This window comes from Trachemys scripta, chromosome 5, assembly GCF_013100865.1.
Source record: "Trachemys scripta elegans isolate TJP31775 chromosome 5, CAS_Tse_1.0, whole genome shotgun sequence".
In the NCBI taxonomy this organism is placed as follows: Eukaryota; Metazoa; Chordata; order Testudines; family Emydidae; genus Trachemys; species Trachemys scripta.
The window spans coordinates 29927522-29943880 of NC_048302.1; the positions used below are offsets into that span (position 1 = coordinate 29927522).

The 16359-nt window shown below is 41.0% G+C and overlaps 1 protein-coding gene across 5 annotated transcripts in view; it reads left to right on the forward strand.

Moving 5' to 3' along the window:
* Positions 1-16359, forward strand: part of NPNT (nephronectin) — a 90109-nt gene that overhangs the window by 56196 nt on the left and 17554 nt on the right. For 4 of the 5 annotated variants that reach the window (XM_034770816.1, XM_034770818.1, XM_034770819.1 and 1 more), the window contains 5 exons: positions 1370-1489; positions 2337-2456; positions 3745-3879; positions 4826-4948; positions 11894-12352. In XM_034770816.1, coding sequence (XP_034626707.1) covers positions 1370-1489; positions 2337-2456; positions 3745-3879; positions 4826-4948; positions 11894-12352 — 957 coding nt within the window. The remainder of the gene's footprint in view (positions 1-1369; positions 1490-2336; positions 2457-3744; positions 3880-4825; positions 4949-11893; positions 12353-16359) is intronic. The other variant, XM_034770821.1, reaches the window with a different exon arrangement.

The window sequence follows — 16359 nt, forward strand, 5'->3', positions numbered from 1 at the left end:
AAACTTCAGTCTACCTCATCCACATCCCCTTTAAGCACTGGCAAACCTAAGGTTTATTCTCCCAATATTTGTCAAAGATTGCACTTTACAAATGTATTCCAGAAAGACACTTTTACCTTACCTATGTAGCCAACCCACTCTAAGCAGAAACAAAATTGGTCTTAACCCTACAATACTTACTCAGATGAGTAAACCTTGTCTTCATTAGGACTTTGCTTCTGATAAATTAACAAGTTTTAAGTGAAATTGTGTGGTTAAGTAAGACAATGAACAACCTGACTATTCTGAGTAACCAGGTGCTTAGCTGGTATACAGCAGCATAGCTACATTGACTTCAACAGAACTGTACCGTTTCATATTAACTGAGGATCTGGCCCATAATGTCCAGTACTTTAAATCAGAGAGATTTACAGGTCAGTAACAAGCCACAATTTCAACCTGTAATTACATAATAATTTACCAACTAGATTTGTAAGTGGGTTTATGAATAACAGGGTTTTTTATTTTTATTCTTTTAAGATGTAAATTGTGGGCCGTGCACTATTAGTTCTGTACTAAGTCAGTACTCCCTCTCATACCTCCAACATATCCATGCCTTCTTACTGAATTTTGTGGGCATTCATTGCTCAGTATTTATTTTCCATTACAATTTTTTTGTTTGCTAAAGCTACAATCGTAGGTTGAACATTTTCATAATGTGTAATTCATTAGTTCCTTGTGTAGTCCAGTTTAAACCTGAAATCCAAAATCACAGGTAATCTTTAACACATACATTAGCAATGCCAAATACCTTCTTCAATAGTTAGGTAAAAACATACCTAGCTTTTTCCTCCCCACCCAGTCTTTTCCATTTTACTTTTACAGTACTCAGAAAACGTATTGGACTGACACTTCTAGATAATGAAGTGCCAAATTTCTCCCCCAGACTGTTATAACAATGGCAATGCCAGCTTTCCCATGCTGCCCCACTAATGCTCCTCAAGCAATCTAAAGGGAATACCTCTAGAAGTGAGATGGTAGTTCAGCCTCCATACACATTCGGTCAATGTCGTCTCCGGTGAAATTCCTGTTACTGCCAATTAATGCTAATACCACCAGTTAGTGCCATTTCTGAGTGGAATTTGTAATGTGGACAAAAAGGGGAGTGGACTAACTTGTAAATGAACTGAACAACATTATTTACTTCACTCAGGGTACCAAACAGTGCTCACGTAGCCAAATCTGATTATAGTTGAGCTGGGCTGGATATGAAAGACTCATCCCTTCCCCCATCTTTTCCCAACTTTTAAAGTACTAGAACAACTTCAAATGCTCATTTTTGGTGTGTGTAATTTGTTTGCTTGTTCTCTCCTCTCCCTATTAATTTCAGATCTAAACGAGTGTGGATTAAAGCCTCGGCCATGCAAACATCGATGCATGAATACTTACGGTAGCTACAAATGCTATTGTCTGAATGGATACATGCTTATGCCAGATGGATCATGTTCTAGTACGTCAAGACTCCTTAGCTTTCTTTTTTTCAAACTCCAGTTAATGTTTTTTAATCCCTTGAGGTGCTCAGTAAATATCTACTGGACAAGGATGAGTCCCAAGGCAAAAGCCTCCTCGTTCTGAAAATTGTGCATCAATCTGGTAAAATTAGACTCAGCCAAACAAGAATAAATAATTTGATTTTATTAGTTGTATTACCCATTTTTCCAAATTGTTCTTCAGCTGTGTAAATCACTGTTGTTCTGCCTATGGGGATAGACACTTGCTGTGCTCTCAGCAGCAAGACATGTGCAATGCTGTTATATTATGGCCACATAAATGTAAAATTGTTAAAGCAACAGATGCCTGCTGGCTCCACAGTGTACCACTGTCCTGTGATCTTACTAGAGATCAGGTTCCTTCTTACTCCCATAAAAGTAGATATTTTGAGTATATGAACAGAGAAGGAGAGAGAGACAATGATCTTTAATTAAAGATGTTAAACCAGTGTCACTGCAGTCAGGAGTTGGCATTTTTAAACGAATCCATCCATGAAGGGTTTTTAGTACATGTTGGGTTTTATTTTCAGAATGGGAATTGTGTGCCACAATACAGCTAGCTAAAACCTGTACTCTGTGACGGAATGTCTCTTATAAATACAATCTGTGAAATGAGGAGCACAAATTTACAGCATATATGTTTGCTTTTGAAGGGCTTAACCCAACTCCTATTAGAGTCAGCAGGAGTCTTTCCACTGACTTTCATGGTAGCTGGACTGGACCTTAATGCTCCAAAGATTTCAGCGACTTACCTGTATGATGCCAAGTCCTTATATTTGGTCTAAATGTGCAACTGTTTCTCCCTAGATGCTCTTTCTTGTTCAATGGCAAACTGTCAGTACGGCTGTGATGTCGTGAAAGGAGAGGTACACTGCCACTGTCCTTCTCCAGGCTTGCAGCTAGGGCCTGACGGTAGAACCTGCATAGGTAAGAGTCTTGGTTACTGATTTCACTGCTTTCCTCAGGATGTTTTCTTCTTGAACCAAAACAGAGTTTCAATGAATTTATCACATATATAGGGAATACATGATAGTAAGGTGTGTTGTAAAGATTTTATTGGCATGAGTTTGGATAGCCACGCTACTCAGGTATTCTCAAACCAGTGCCAGTCATGTATTCTGTGTCTATCACGTGTTACAGAAATAATACTTTCAGCAAACTTTAGAGAGTTAAAAAAATTATTGGGACTATATTTTCATATCCCTTTGCCTGTAAAATCAGGTGCCATAGCTAAACTGTGCAGGACTCAGAGGGAGCAATAAGACCTTTATAAATAACTTGAACCAGCTTTTCTAAACATAAAAATGTCATGGATTTAAGGACCAATATTTTGAGCCCTTCCAGAGGTAGAAGCAAGTGCTGTGCATTCCACAGGGAATCTGGGAATCTTCCCTCTTCAGTAGTATAAAGCTCCCATTTGTAGCCAGTAGGATGTCAAGACATCAAGGAAGGACAGCTTCTCCACATATGTGGTGGTGTAGTTACGATGATAGCCATGTGTATCTTGAAGTTTACTGTACTAGTATAGTATAGAACAAAATATATACATACCTGTTCAAGGAGGACTATGTTTCAAAACATTTTGTGTCTGAATGATTTTTCAAATATGTTTGTTTATTCTACTTATCTGCAATTCAATGTATTATTTATAGTTTACAGCCCACTAATTAAAGGCACCCAGTGCTTGAGAAATTAAGTACTTCTTTGGATGTTTGACGTATCTGTTTGGGGCATGTCCCTAGTTTGTTTCTGCTTTACACTATCATCCTTGATGCCCAGTGTTTGAGTAACCATTTTTCTGTCCAAGGAAAACTGATCACTACACCCTTCAAAATCTGTCAGCATTTCTGGGATTCTCTCTCTACAACCTTGAGCCAGCTAATATAAATCAATCAGAATAGTCAATGTAAAGTAAGGCTACTCTTGGTAATTTCTAAACTTAACTCCCACCAATCTGAGCACAATATCCATCTCTTTCTTGCTGTGCTTTCTGTATTGGCACAGGAGATGGGGGATATAGAGGGAGCACAACCAAAAACTGAGTTCAGGTCTTCCATATGGTAGTGCCCAAGCATTGTTATAAGGCTACCAGACTGGGGCAAAAAGGAAGTTTTAAAAAGATTTTTGACCATTCAGTTTTTGAGAGTTGAAATCAATTTGAGGTAGATCATATCTTAGCTATATTATTAAAAGTACAATTAATTTGTGTTTACAGATGTTGATGAATGTGCGACTGGGAGAGTTGTCTGTCCCAGATTTAGGAAATGCGTTAATACTTTTGGAAGCTACATCTGCAAATGTCATAAAGGCTTCGACCTGATGTACATTGGAGGCAAATACCAATGCCACGGTAATAAAATCCACTTATTTCAGTGAGTCTTGCATGCATATAGCACATGTATGTTTCCTGTAATACTAATCCAAGGTTTATTATATTGCTATATTAGCTGGCTTATAGAGACTGTATTAATCACCTTATTATGGGTTGAGAGGCTGAAAACAGATTGCTTTAGTTTATCCTATATTAATTTTGTGTGTATTATGAAATAGAATTACAGTGAATATGGAAATGAAAAAAATATACATTTTAAGCCCTGATCCTGGAAGTGGCTCAGCATAGATTTCACTAGGGCTTCTTGCAGGCAGTTGCTGGTCTGAGGCTTTAGTGAACTTCACTAATTTTTCTCAGTGCTTCAGCTGGTGATGATCATATTAAGGAAAAGTGATGTTGGAGATTAAGTTGTGTTGCTTCAAATGTGGCCATGCTCCCAGTTACTTCAATGGGAAGTCCCTGCACAGAGCACCTGCAGGTATGGGGACCTTGTTTGTGGCACTAGTAGAGTGAAATAATATAAGATATTGTAAACCGTTTCCACCCTGGTGTAATAGTGGTTAAAACACAGATGTAGAGCAGGCTTACGTGCTTTGTTGGATCAGGGCCTCATAAATCACTAGCTCAATTATTTCCCACCCTTACAGGTCATCTTTAAAAAGTGGTTATAGAAATTATAAAATTTACTTGTAGAAACTATCTGTTGCCACAGCAAAATATTAAACGTGGTGATGCAAGTTATATGTCTGTGTTATATAGGTGATCATTATAATCTCAGCTCGCCTTAAAATCTATGAAAAAGATTAGGATAAAATTCTCCTAGTTTCACTGGTGATACAATGTTGTTGAATTTTAAAAATTAAGAATATTTTTAAATGATCTCTGTTTATTGTTGGGTTTTTTTGGCGCGGGAGGCACGTTCCTTCTCCCATGTGAATGACTTTTATGTGATTTTCTGTCACAGATATAGATGAATGCTCAATTGGCCAGTATCAGTGTGGCAGCTTTTCACGATGTTACAATACCCAAGGAACCTACAAGTGTAAATGTAAAGAAGGATACAGAGGCGATGGAATAAACTGCCTGCGTATGTAATGTGCTCCTTTTTGGGGGGGGCTGGAGGGGTGTCATGAACTCAGAAGCCAAATGTCAAACACCAAGGCCATTTATTAGGAAAACTGAGAAACATGGTAAATTTTGAGATGCAGTAGTATCAGGCTCAGTTTCACTCAGCTGTTTTTGAAAGATAATAAAGGATCAGATATTGTATTCAAAGTTTTATGAGTCTTAACATGCCTGGATAAAAATATTTTTCCTTGATCTTTTTGTTATTAGAAAGAAATCCAGCGAACCCTATTCACAGCTGCATTCTATAAATGACTCTAATTGTTGACAGATATAGATGATTGTTCTTGCTCTGAGCAAATGCTAGTGTGTAGTAAGTGGGTAAGGCCTGATCATATAGTACATCTTACTCTTTCTCTGTCTGTTGTATGCACTCTGAGGCTTGGTCTACACTACCCGCCCCAATTCGAACTAAGGTACGCAACTTCAGCTACGTGAATAACGTAGCTGAAGTCGAAGTACCTTAGTTCGAACTTACCTTGGTCCACACGCGGCAGGCAGGCTCCCCCGTCGACTCCGCGGTACTCCTCTCGCCGAGCTGGAGTACCGCAGTCGACGGCAAGCACTTCCGGGTTCGACTTATCGCGTCCAGACTAGACGCGATAAGTCGAACCCAGAACTTCAATTTCCAGCCGTCGAACTAGCTGGTAAGTGTAGCCAAGGCCTGAGTTTCGTGCCAGTCTTGTAGCTCAGCCAGACCCCAATGCTTAAGTGCTTAACTTAACTGTGGACTAAATTATCATTGTTTGTTGCATGCTACTGGATTTTAAAAGATATTTAAGTAGCTAGGGGAGATTTTAGCCTTTTAGTATTTGGGGGACTTTATTAATGGATAGAGCTATTTCTGGCCAATTTGCTATTTCTTTATGTGAAATCAGGCATGAAAATGGTGAATAACAAATGGACATACTCACTGTCAGATTGCAAAACCAGTGCTAAAGAAGGATAAGATTTGCAGTTTGTGTGATTTACACATACTCTTGATGACTGTCAGGTGGCAAACATGTAAGACTTTGAAAGATCTGCTAAAATAAATTAAGATTCACTGGAGACCTGGGTGCTCAGGGCAATCAACAGATGTCCTTGCTGATATTACTAAATCTTTCAACAGCTTACAATACTGTAGATAATCAGATGGGGTTTGACTCTACTAAGGGTGGACGGAAACAAGAGGGAGCATGGGCTATAATGGCAGAGAGAAAGGAGGGTCAGGGCAAAACTGGGAGGCAAGATCAAACCAATATTTTAGATGCCTATATACAAATGCAAGAAGTATAGGTAATAAGCAGGAAGAACTGGAAGTGCTAATAAATAAATAAAACTATGACATTGTTGGCATCACTGAAACTTGGTGGGATAATACACGATTGGAATATTGGTGTGGATGGGTACAGCTTGCTCAGGAAGGATAGACAGGGCAAAAAGGGAGGAGGGGTTGCCTTATATATTAAAAATGTACACACTTGGATTGAGATGGAGATGGACATAGGAGACGGAAGTGTTGAGAGTCTCTGGGTTAGGCTAAAAGGGGTTAAAAACAAGGGTGATGTCATGCTAGGAGTCTACTACAGGCCAACTAACCAGGTGGAAGAGTTGGATGAGGCTTTTTTTAAACAACTAACAAAATCATCCAAAGCCCAAGATTTGGGGGATGGGGGACTTCGACTATCCAAATATATGTTGGGAAAATAACACAGCGGGGCACAGACTATCCTATAAATTCTTGGACTGCATTGTAGACAACCTTTTATTTCAGAAGGTTGAAAAAGCTACTGGGGGGAAGCTGTTCTAGACTTGATTTTAACAAATAGGGAGGAACTCGTTGAGAATTTGAAAGTAGAGGGCAGCTTGGGTGAAAGTGATCATGAAATCATAGAGTTTGCAATTCTAAGGAAGGGTAGAAGGGTACAGCAAAATAGAGACAACGGATTTCAGGAAGGCGGATTTTGGGAAGCTCAGAGAGCTGACAGGTAAGGTCTCATGGGAATCAAGACTGAGGGGAAAAACAACTGAGGAGAGTTGGCAGTTTTTCAAAGGGACACTATTAAAGGGCAAAAAACAAGCTATTCCGCTGGGTAGGAAAGATTAAAAAATGTGACAAAGACCACCTTGGCTTAACCACGAGATCTTGCATGATCTAAAAAATAAAAAAGAGTCATAAAAAATGGAAACTAGGACAGATTACAAAGGATGAATATAGGCAAACAATACAGGAATGCAGGGGCAAGATTAGAAAGGCAAAGGCACAAAATGAGCTCAAACTAGCTACAGGAATAAAGGGGAAACAAGAAAACTTTTTATCAATACATTAGAAGCAAGAGGAAGACCAAGGACAGGGTAGGCCCACTGCTCAGTGAAGAGGGAGAAACAGTAACAGGAAACTTGGAAATGGCAGAGATGGTTAATGACTTCTTTGTTTCGGTCTTCACCGAGAAGTCTGAAGGAATGCCTAATATAATGAATGCTAATGGGAAGGAGGTAGGTTTAGAAGATAAAATAAAAAAAGAACAAGTTAAAAACCACTTAGAAAAGTTAGATGACTGCAAGTCACCAGGGCCTGATGAAATGCATCCTAGAATACTCCAGGAGCTAATAGAGGAGGTATCTGAGTCTCTAGCTATTATCTTTGGAAAATCATGGGAGACGGGAGAGATTCCAGAAGACTGGAAAAGGGCAAATATAGTACCCATCTATAAAAAGGGAAATAAAAACAACCCAGGAAACTACAGACCAGTTAATTCAACTTCTGTGCCAGGGAAGATAATGGAGCAAGTAATTAAGGAAATCATCTGCAAACACTTGGAAGGTGGTAAGGTGATAGGGAATAGCCAGCATGGATTTGTAAAGAACAAATCGTGTCAAACCAATCTGATAGCTTTCTTTGATAGGATAATGAGTCTTGTGGATAAGGAGAAGCTGTGGATGTGGTATACCTAGACTTTAGTAAGGCATTTGATACGGTCTCGCATTATATTCTTATCGATAAGCTAGGCAAATACAATTTAGATGGGGCTACTATAAGGTGGGTGCATAACTGGATGGATAACCATACTCAGAGAGTTGTTATTAATGGTTCCCAATCCTGCTGGAAAGGTATAACAAGTGGGGTTCCGCAGGGGTCTGTTTTGGGACCGGCTCTGTTCAATATCTTCATCAACGACTTAGATATTGGCATAGAAAGTATGCTCATTAAGTTTGCAGATGATACCAAACTGGGAGGGATTGCAATTGCTTTGGAGGACAGGGTCATAATTCAAAATGATCTGGACAAATTGGAGAAATGGTCTGAGATAAACAGGATGAAGTTTAACAAAGACAAATGCAAAGTGCTCCACTTAGGAAGGAACAATCAGTTTCATACATACAGAATGGGAAGAGACTGTCTAGGAAGGAGTACGGCAGAAAGGGATCTAGGGTTATAGTGGACCACAAGCTAAATATGAGTCAACAGTGTGATGCTGTTGCAAAAAAAGCAAACATGATTCTGGGATGCATTAACAGGTGTGTTGTGAGCAAGACACAAGAAGTCATTCTTCCGTTCTACTCTGCGCTGGTTAGGCGTCAACTGGAGTATTGTGTCCAGTTCTGGGAACTGCATTTCAAGAAAGATGTGGAGAAATTGGAGAAGGTCCAGAGAAGAGCAACAAGAATGATTAAAGGTCTTGAGAACATGACCTACGAAGGAAGGCTGAAAGAATTGGGTTTGTTTAGTTTGGAAAAGAGAAGACTGAGAGGGGGACATGATAGCAGTTTTCAGGTATCTAAAAGGGTGTCATAAGGAGGAGGGAGAAAACTTGTTCACCTTCGCCTCTAAGGATAGAACAAGAAGCAATGGGCTTAAACTGCAGCAAGGGAGGTTTAGGTTGGACATTAGGAAAAAGTTCCTAACTGTCAGGGTGGTTAAACACTGGAATAAATTGCCTAGGGAGGTTGTGGGATCTCCATTTCTGGAGATATTTAAGAGTAGGTTAGATAAATGTCTATCCGGGATGGTCTAGACAGTATTTGGTCCTGCCATGAGGGCAGGGGACTGGACTTGATGACCTCTCGAGGTCCCTTCCAGTCCTAGAATCTATGAATCTATGGAATGCCTTTGAAATGGTTCTCTCAGACATCTCAGAGGGTTACGTTGGGCAAGAGACTGTCTCTCTTGGTGTTTCCACAGTTCCCAGCACTATCGGACCCCAACTTTCATTACGGCCATTGAGTGGTATGTAATATAATAAATAATAAGATAGTAAAGCATATATGACAATTATAATACGCATGGCTCTTTCTTCCCAGTCACATAGGAACTCTCACTTTTGGAGACCAACCAAGTTAAATTTTGTCACTTTCTGCATGAAGATTCTGGGGCAAACTGTGAGACAATATGGTGCCATTATTAGGTACATGGCACTCTACATAATAGTGAGACTAGATGGCTCTAAGTCTCCTTTTTGGGGGCCAAGGTTAGAGTGACCATATTTCCCTATGCTGAGTACGGGACACCTGGTAAAATTACTCATATTCAAGCGAGTTCAGCAGCAATTGATCAGAACTATGTGGTACAAACGTTCAAATTAACATCAAGCTGACTGAGCCCTCGTTAAAAAGAAATATTGCGTAGTTGGATTCTTTTTATTTGCCTTCTTATCTTTAAGGCTTTAGGGTTCACACAGGGAGGGGTGACATACACATCCCTTACCCCACCTCCCCAGACTCCCATACACCTCTCCCACACGGGATGGGCGGGGGGGGGGGTGTCACATGCCCTCCCCTCCCCAGATTTCTGCCAGGGTTCACACCAGAATGTGGCCAGCAGCAGTCTTTCAGCACTGTGTGGGAGGGAAGGGACAGGAGCTGCTTCCAGCCGCAGGGGAGGATGAGGGGGGAAGGGGTGAGGTGGTCAGTGTCTTTGCAGAACTTATCTCTTCTCTTCCCTGCCCCCTCCTCCCCTCGCCTGTGACTGGAAGCAGATTGTCCCTTCCTGCCTACACAGTGTCGAAAGGCAGCTAACATCTCCAGGCTGCTGCTGGCCACCGATATAACCCAGCTGCCTCCTGTCCCCTGGCTACAGCGCAGGCAGGAAGGGCTTAAGCCCTAAGGATGAATTGTGCACCACGGCCTAGGGAACCTGACTGCAGGGGCTTCAACGAACCCAGACAGAGAGGTGGCTAAGCAGGGGAGGGTGCCTAGGGGATGGAGCAACCCCAACTCCCTGGGTGCAGGTCCCAGGGCGGAGGGGTAGGGAGTGAAGAGGGTGCTAAGGCCCTGCCCCAGGGGCTGCTGTGGAGCCTGCAAGTTCAGGATGTGAACAGGCTGGAAATCGCTTCCCCTGCCACTCCAGAGGGGCGTAGAGGCTTCCCTGTGCCAGTTCTGTGCAGGACTTTGGTACATGCAGGGCTTGGCTCCTCCTGGCCAGCCTGGAAGGAGCCTGCAGGCCAGGCTGTTGGTGAGCTGAGCACTCTGACCAAGGACTGGCTGTCCGCCCAGCATTGGAAGCGGGATGCGCCCTGCCGGTGGGGATATGGAGGAGCAGCTGGTCTGGGGGAGGGGTGAAGGGGCAAAGCAGGGAGAGGACATTGAGAGGTGGAGCATGTAAAGGACTGATGGGTGGGCAGCAGAGGTGACATGTAACTGGCTGCTGCCTGGGGCCTGCCCACACTCAACAGCCACTGCAGCATGCAGGCAGTGCTGGCCGGAAACAGGACAGGGGGCAGGGTCCTACTGGCAGAAAGCTGGCACGCAGCATGGGCTGCGCTGACCCAGCAGGGTGGGGGCGGCCAGCCCCACATATTGTGTCTTCGCCCCACCACCAGCTTTGCACACTCACCCCCATTGTTGGCCACTGGATCCCCCTATTTCCCGCTGGTGGGAGGGCGGCTGGTGAATAGGGATCTGGCTAGCAGCAGGATTAGACCTGCCAGTACTGATTGGGGAGAGGGGACAGAAAATACGGGATAATTTGCCCATTTTTAAGAAAAAATCGGGACACCTGCAGGAGGGCTTAAATATGGGACTTTGCCTTTAAAAATGGGATATCTGGTCACCACAGCCAAGATGACACCATCTTCTTGCTCCTCCCAGCGTTTGGCAGATGGTGGGGGATCTGGATGAAAGTGGCTTAGATTCAAGCTGTATAAAACAGAATTGATGCTGATTGGCAGGAAGAAGCGTTTTGAAGAACTGGCAAAGCCAGTAACTATTCCTCCAGTCTCTGTCCGCCCATGGTCAAATCTTGGTCTTACTAGACTCCTCTCTACTCCAAATCTCCAAGGTAGCAAAATTGGCCAGAAACACTTTTTTGGGGCTGGACAAGAGATTGAACCCTTTCTTCTTAGATGTGGACTTTTCTCTTTTATTAACTCAAATCTAGACCTCTTCTACACAAAATAGCTGCACCAGTTTAACAAAAATAATTTAACCCCCCCCCCAACAATTTTAGTTAATTCAGAGCAAACTCCTGAGTTTAGACACTCTTACTTTGATTTAGCTTGCACCTCTGAATTTACTAATGCGAATTACACCAATATAAACTGGATGTAAATCAGTTAGGTGTGTCTAACTAGGGTTTTTACACCAGTTTTATTAAATCAGTTAAACGTTGTAGTTTAGTTACACCAATGCAACTTTCTGTGTAAACCAGGTCCTAGACTACAACATGTGGCACCTTAGACTACCTTTGAAAGCTTCTTGGAATCTAGTGTAGAATGTGTTTGCCCCACCTTTTATAAATGCAGGTGATAATATAGAGGTATTAATACTAAAACCTGGGGGGGGAGGGGGAGGATTGAGTGGAAAACTAAACAAAAGGAACTAATTTCAACAAATACTCTATGTATATTCCTGTGATATTATAACATTTTAGTTTGTGTGGAGAGAAACTCAAATACCAAGTGTTCTCCCATTTTCACTCTCTTTGCAGCTATTCCTAAAGTTATGATTGAACCATCTCGTCCAAATAATATATTCAAGGGCAATACTACACTTCCGAAGGGCAGCAGCGGTATGACCAATAGGATTCCTGACATTGGAGGTACAAGACAGCCCCTGAGACCACCACATATACCAGCTATTATTACAGTAAGGCCTGCAGCCAAGCCAACAGTACAACCTACACCAAAACCAACAATATGGCCTACACCCAAGCCAACTACTAGGTTTGTACCAAAACTGATGACAACAAGACCACCACTGAAGCCAGCAACAAGGCCTCCAACACCTCCACAACCTACAACATCAAAACCTGCACCAACAGCAAGAACTCCACAGTTAACAACTAAAGACTCTTCTCTTGTTCCCACTGAAACTACCTCTCCCCAAGGATTTACAGTTGACAACAGAATACAAATAGAACCTCAGAAACCACGAGGGGATGTGTTTAGTAAGTACACCTATATGTTCTTTCATTAATAGAATGTGTAAATTGCAGGTGAAAGGAAGTATTGCATTCTATTGTCTTCAGAAAATTTTCATAGATGGCATGTAGGATATGAAATTGCAAATGGTGACATTGTGATAGCCTTTACCACTTCAGTGCCCTATGGACCGTTGCCATTGGACATTGCATGCCTCTGAATATAAAGTATGTTGTACCTCTTGTTATCCTATTGAAATATGGGCCATATTAAATCTATGTGGCCATAGAGATAACCGCCCACTTTAGCATTCAGGGGTTAACAGGCTTTCAGTTCAGTCCCCTGGCCTTGCATTGTTGAGGTCCATTGTTCTTCTGAATATTTTGGACAATAGGTTTAAAAGTTGAGGTGTTGAGTGACTGTAACATAGGGCATTCTTTCAGCTGCATGAATGTGAAAGAAATAGCACGTAATGTATGAACCAGTAAGGCTTTGTGTGTGTTGTGTGGATTCATGTAGTAGTCTCTTTCATATTTACTGCTAACCCATAACAAAAACACATTAAAAATAATACTGAGGCTTGTTTTATGGAATGTGCCTACAAAAACCAGCTCATGATACTGAAGATGCTCTTAGAATGTAGAAGTGTCATTTTGAGAGCTTCCCTGAAAGATATTGCAGTATTTTTGTGTAAGCTTTACTACATACCACAAATGACATTGCTGGTGCGTGTAGTTAGACATGCCTGCCAAGAAATACTCAACACCCTAATTCATCTTTAGCACTGTGGCTGCAGTTAATTATAGAGATTGGGAGTGTGTGTTAGATCAGCTTTCTTCAGCCAATAAAGCTTCTGAAGCAATATAGGAGGAAAACATTTGCTGTCTCAGAGCAGGTGGACAGGCACTTGTGGGGTTTTTTTTTGTTTGTGATTTTGGTTTCTATACAGTAGCTTCTAGGGGTGTGTTCTTTATGATTACGCAGTGAAATATTTCATCCTTTAAATAAAGGATTTGTTTTTCTGGTAATATTTTATCTGCTGCAGGCAGTTTGACTATTTTGTGGGGGAGAAAAAAAATGAATTAGAAAGAATTAAAGAAGATTAAAACTGTTTTTCAAGGGTAATTTTTAAACAATCACTATAACTTGTTCAGTCTAAGAAACTGAATCTTAAATATAAATGTTTTTGTAAAAATATACTTTTACATCCTCAAATGTATTTTAGACAGCAATAATTTGTTATATTTTATTTATATTGAAGGAACTTGTTTACTTTCTAAGGGCCTGATCCTGCAAACATTTAAGCATGTGAGTAACTTTATTCAGATGAGTAGTCCCAAAGTGTTCAAAATAGGGCTTATGTGAGATGTAAGTGGTGCAAGAGCCTTATGCTGGCTTTTTGCACCATGATTTCACCCATTAGTATTTATCAGTATTCTTGAATTGTCACAGAATCACTGAATTTCTTAATATGGTCTGGCATCTCTATTTTATTTTCTCTCTAATTTCCAACTATCTGTCTAAGGGCTTGAGTCTCTTCCCACTTACACCAGTGTAAATCAGAAGTAACTACTTGGAGATCAGCGGAATTGCACCGGCATAAACTGGTGAGACTGAGAGGAGAATCAAGACCTTAAGTAGTTTCTAAAACTGGAAAGTAATGCTTTTTAAATTAATATGCTACTGTAATACTCAGCTGATACCAGCCTAAAGCTGTTGTCGTAAAATATTCTTTGCACACTTTCTCAGCCTTTTTTCTAGGTAAAGGATAATGTCAATTTAATATTCAGTAAGGTGATGGACCCAGCAAGTCAATGTTCTAATAGGTCCTTTCCATCTCTAATTGCTATGATCCTACATTACTAAAATATTCTTTGTATTTCTGATGACTGATCCTGATCACCCACAAGAGCAAAGTCTATAGTTAGGTAACTTCTCAGCCTAGTTATGACTAGCAGAGAGACACATTTAGGCTGGTACAAGCTGCAGGTAGCAAGGAGGAAACATCTTTAAAATGTTAAAAGTAATGTTATATAAAGCTGTATCTGTCACTCCTAATTTCCTCTGTGCTCTGTGTGCCTGGAGTGGTAATATTGTCCTTTGTTCATGACATGTTTGGGGTTTTGTAAAGATAATGAGTGTTCTGTAATGGGAAAAAGTCCCTTCAGGTAGCTTGCAGCGTTGAGAAACTAAATGACAATTCCTCTGATAGATCCTACAAGGTTACAGTTCTGTCAACCTTATTGAAAAGGCATATTGAATTTAATAGGGATGAAATCATTTGGTTTCTACAAAAATGGAATAGGATTCTATAGAAATTGCTCTAAAAATCTATAGAATTCAGCAGTGATCTCCCATCTACAGGTTTTTTTGAACCCATCTACAGGTTTTTTTGAACCATCCTATAGAATTTTATAGCAGAAAGATAATTTTCTACTAAATTGTATAGGTCAGTTTAAAACAACCTATAAAATATATCTTTCTCTACAAATTCTATAGGATTTTTCTGTTTTGGGAAGCGTGCTTTCATTTATGTAGAGATCAAGATATAGAGATTTGAATTCTGGAAGGTATGAGCTGTTTTTAAGTTTGCTTTTTCAATGTGATCTTAAATTATTGTAGTTGCAAGGAACCTAAGGAAAAGAGATTATCTGCAGCGTGTATCATGTTTTTGTTTACGAGTGCTCAGGAGTAGCCATTAGTAGTTTGTGAAATGTATATATAGCCTGAGACCAGTTATTTATCCTTCAATACACTTCAGTACACAAATCAGCCTGATTCGGAGACATGCTGTGCACCTGCTACTGTCATTGACTTTAATAGGCCATATTGTTACTCAGCCACCGTCCATATCAGATCCATAGATATGTGCTTTTTAATCTGTTATCCCTTCTCTTCATTCCATATTAAAGATGTATTTGATGTACATAAAATCAAAGGCGTGAGCAAGATTCAAGATTCCTTTCATGCTCTAGATGTTGACAAGTTGTAGGGCACTCCTGGGGTAACCTGCAGCAGGCCTGCTACGTTGTCATTTATTTTTTAAATTATTTGTATTTTGATAGCACCCAGAATGTGGTGGGCACTGTCCACCACCTCACACAGCAAACACACAGCCCCCGTCTCAAGGCACTTATTAAGTGAGCTTATTATAATGTTCACTCTGGAAGTGAAACCTGCAGTCACGGTTGCAAAACAGTTCCCATCACAGCTCCGTTTTTGTTGTTTGTTATTCAGTGAGCACTATCCGTGTACTCAGCACTATGTAGCATAGAGAAAGCCACGCCTGTTGGCCTCTCATGCCCTACTGCCACAGAGAGCTTTCAGGTGTGGATAAGGAACAATGTCCTTGTATTAAGGAGGGAATAGTGTGTAGCATATAGGAAGGAAGCTGTTATATTCCCTCACTTAGCTCATTCAGAAAAGATGGCAATTCTCATGTATTTTCACTATACTGGCTTGCTTTGTTTATGTTCCCCAATATTGATCCAGATTGAAAACGTATACAATGGCTGCATTCATGGTTCCTATGTAGATGTTAGATTCCTACCGTAAAGAGATGTTTTTTGTCTATTTAGTGCAAAAATTACAGTTCGTGAAAACCATCCTCCCTGCCAGCCCTGAATTCTCTCCCTATCCCTCCTAAAGTTGAAATCCCTCCTATCCCCTTTCAATGTTCTATTTGTATGAATAGGCTCTCCACCCTTTTCTGGGCCTCAGTGCATCATGTCGCCCCATTGCACCAGCCTCATCATTCTTAGGATTAGTCAGGTCAGCACTGGAGCTCCCTTCCACAGGAGTAAGGTGCCTGTTGGACATCAGGATTTTTCCTAAGTGTACAGTACCAGTATGTATGTATTGTTAGAATGTCAGAGAAACAGCAAGAGTAGCTGTTTGGTGAGGGATTACCAGAGGAAAGGGCTTCACTGAAGCATTATACATAGCACAAAGGAGCTGCCAGCCTTCCTGACTTAACTAGCTCTACCCAGCTCTGCTCCCACCCCTGGCTGGTGCTGTAAATTACTGGGTAGCT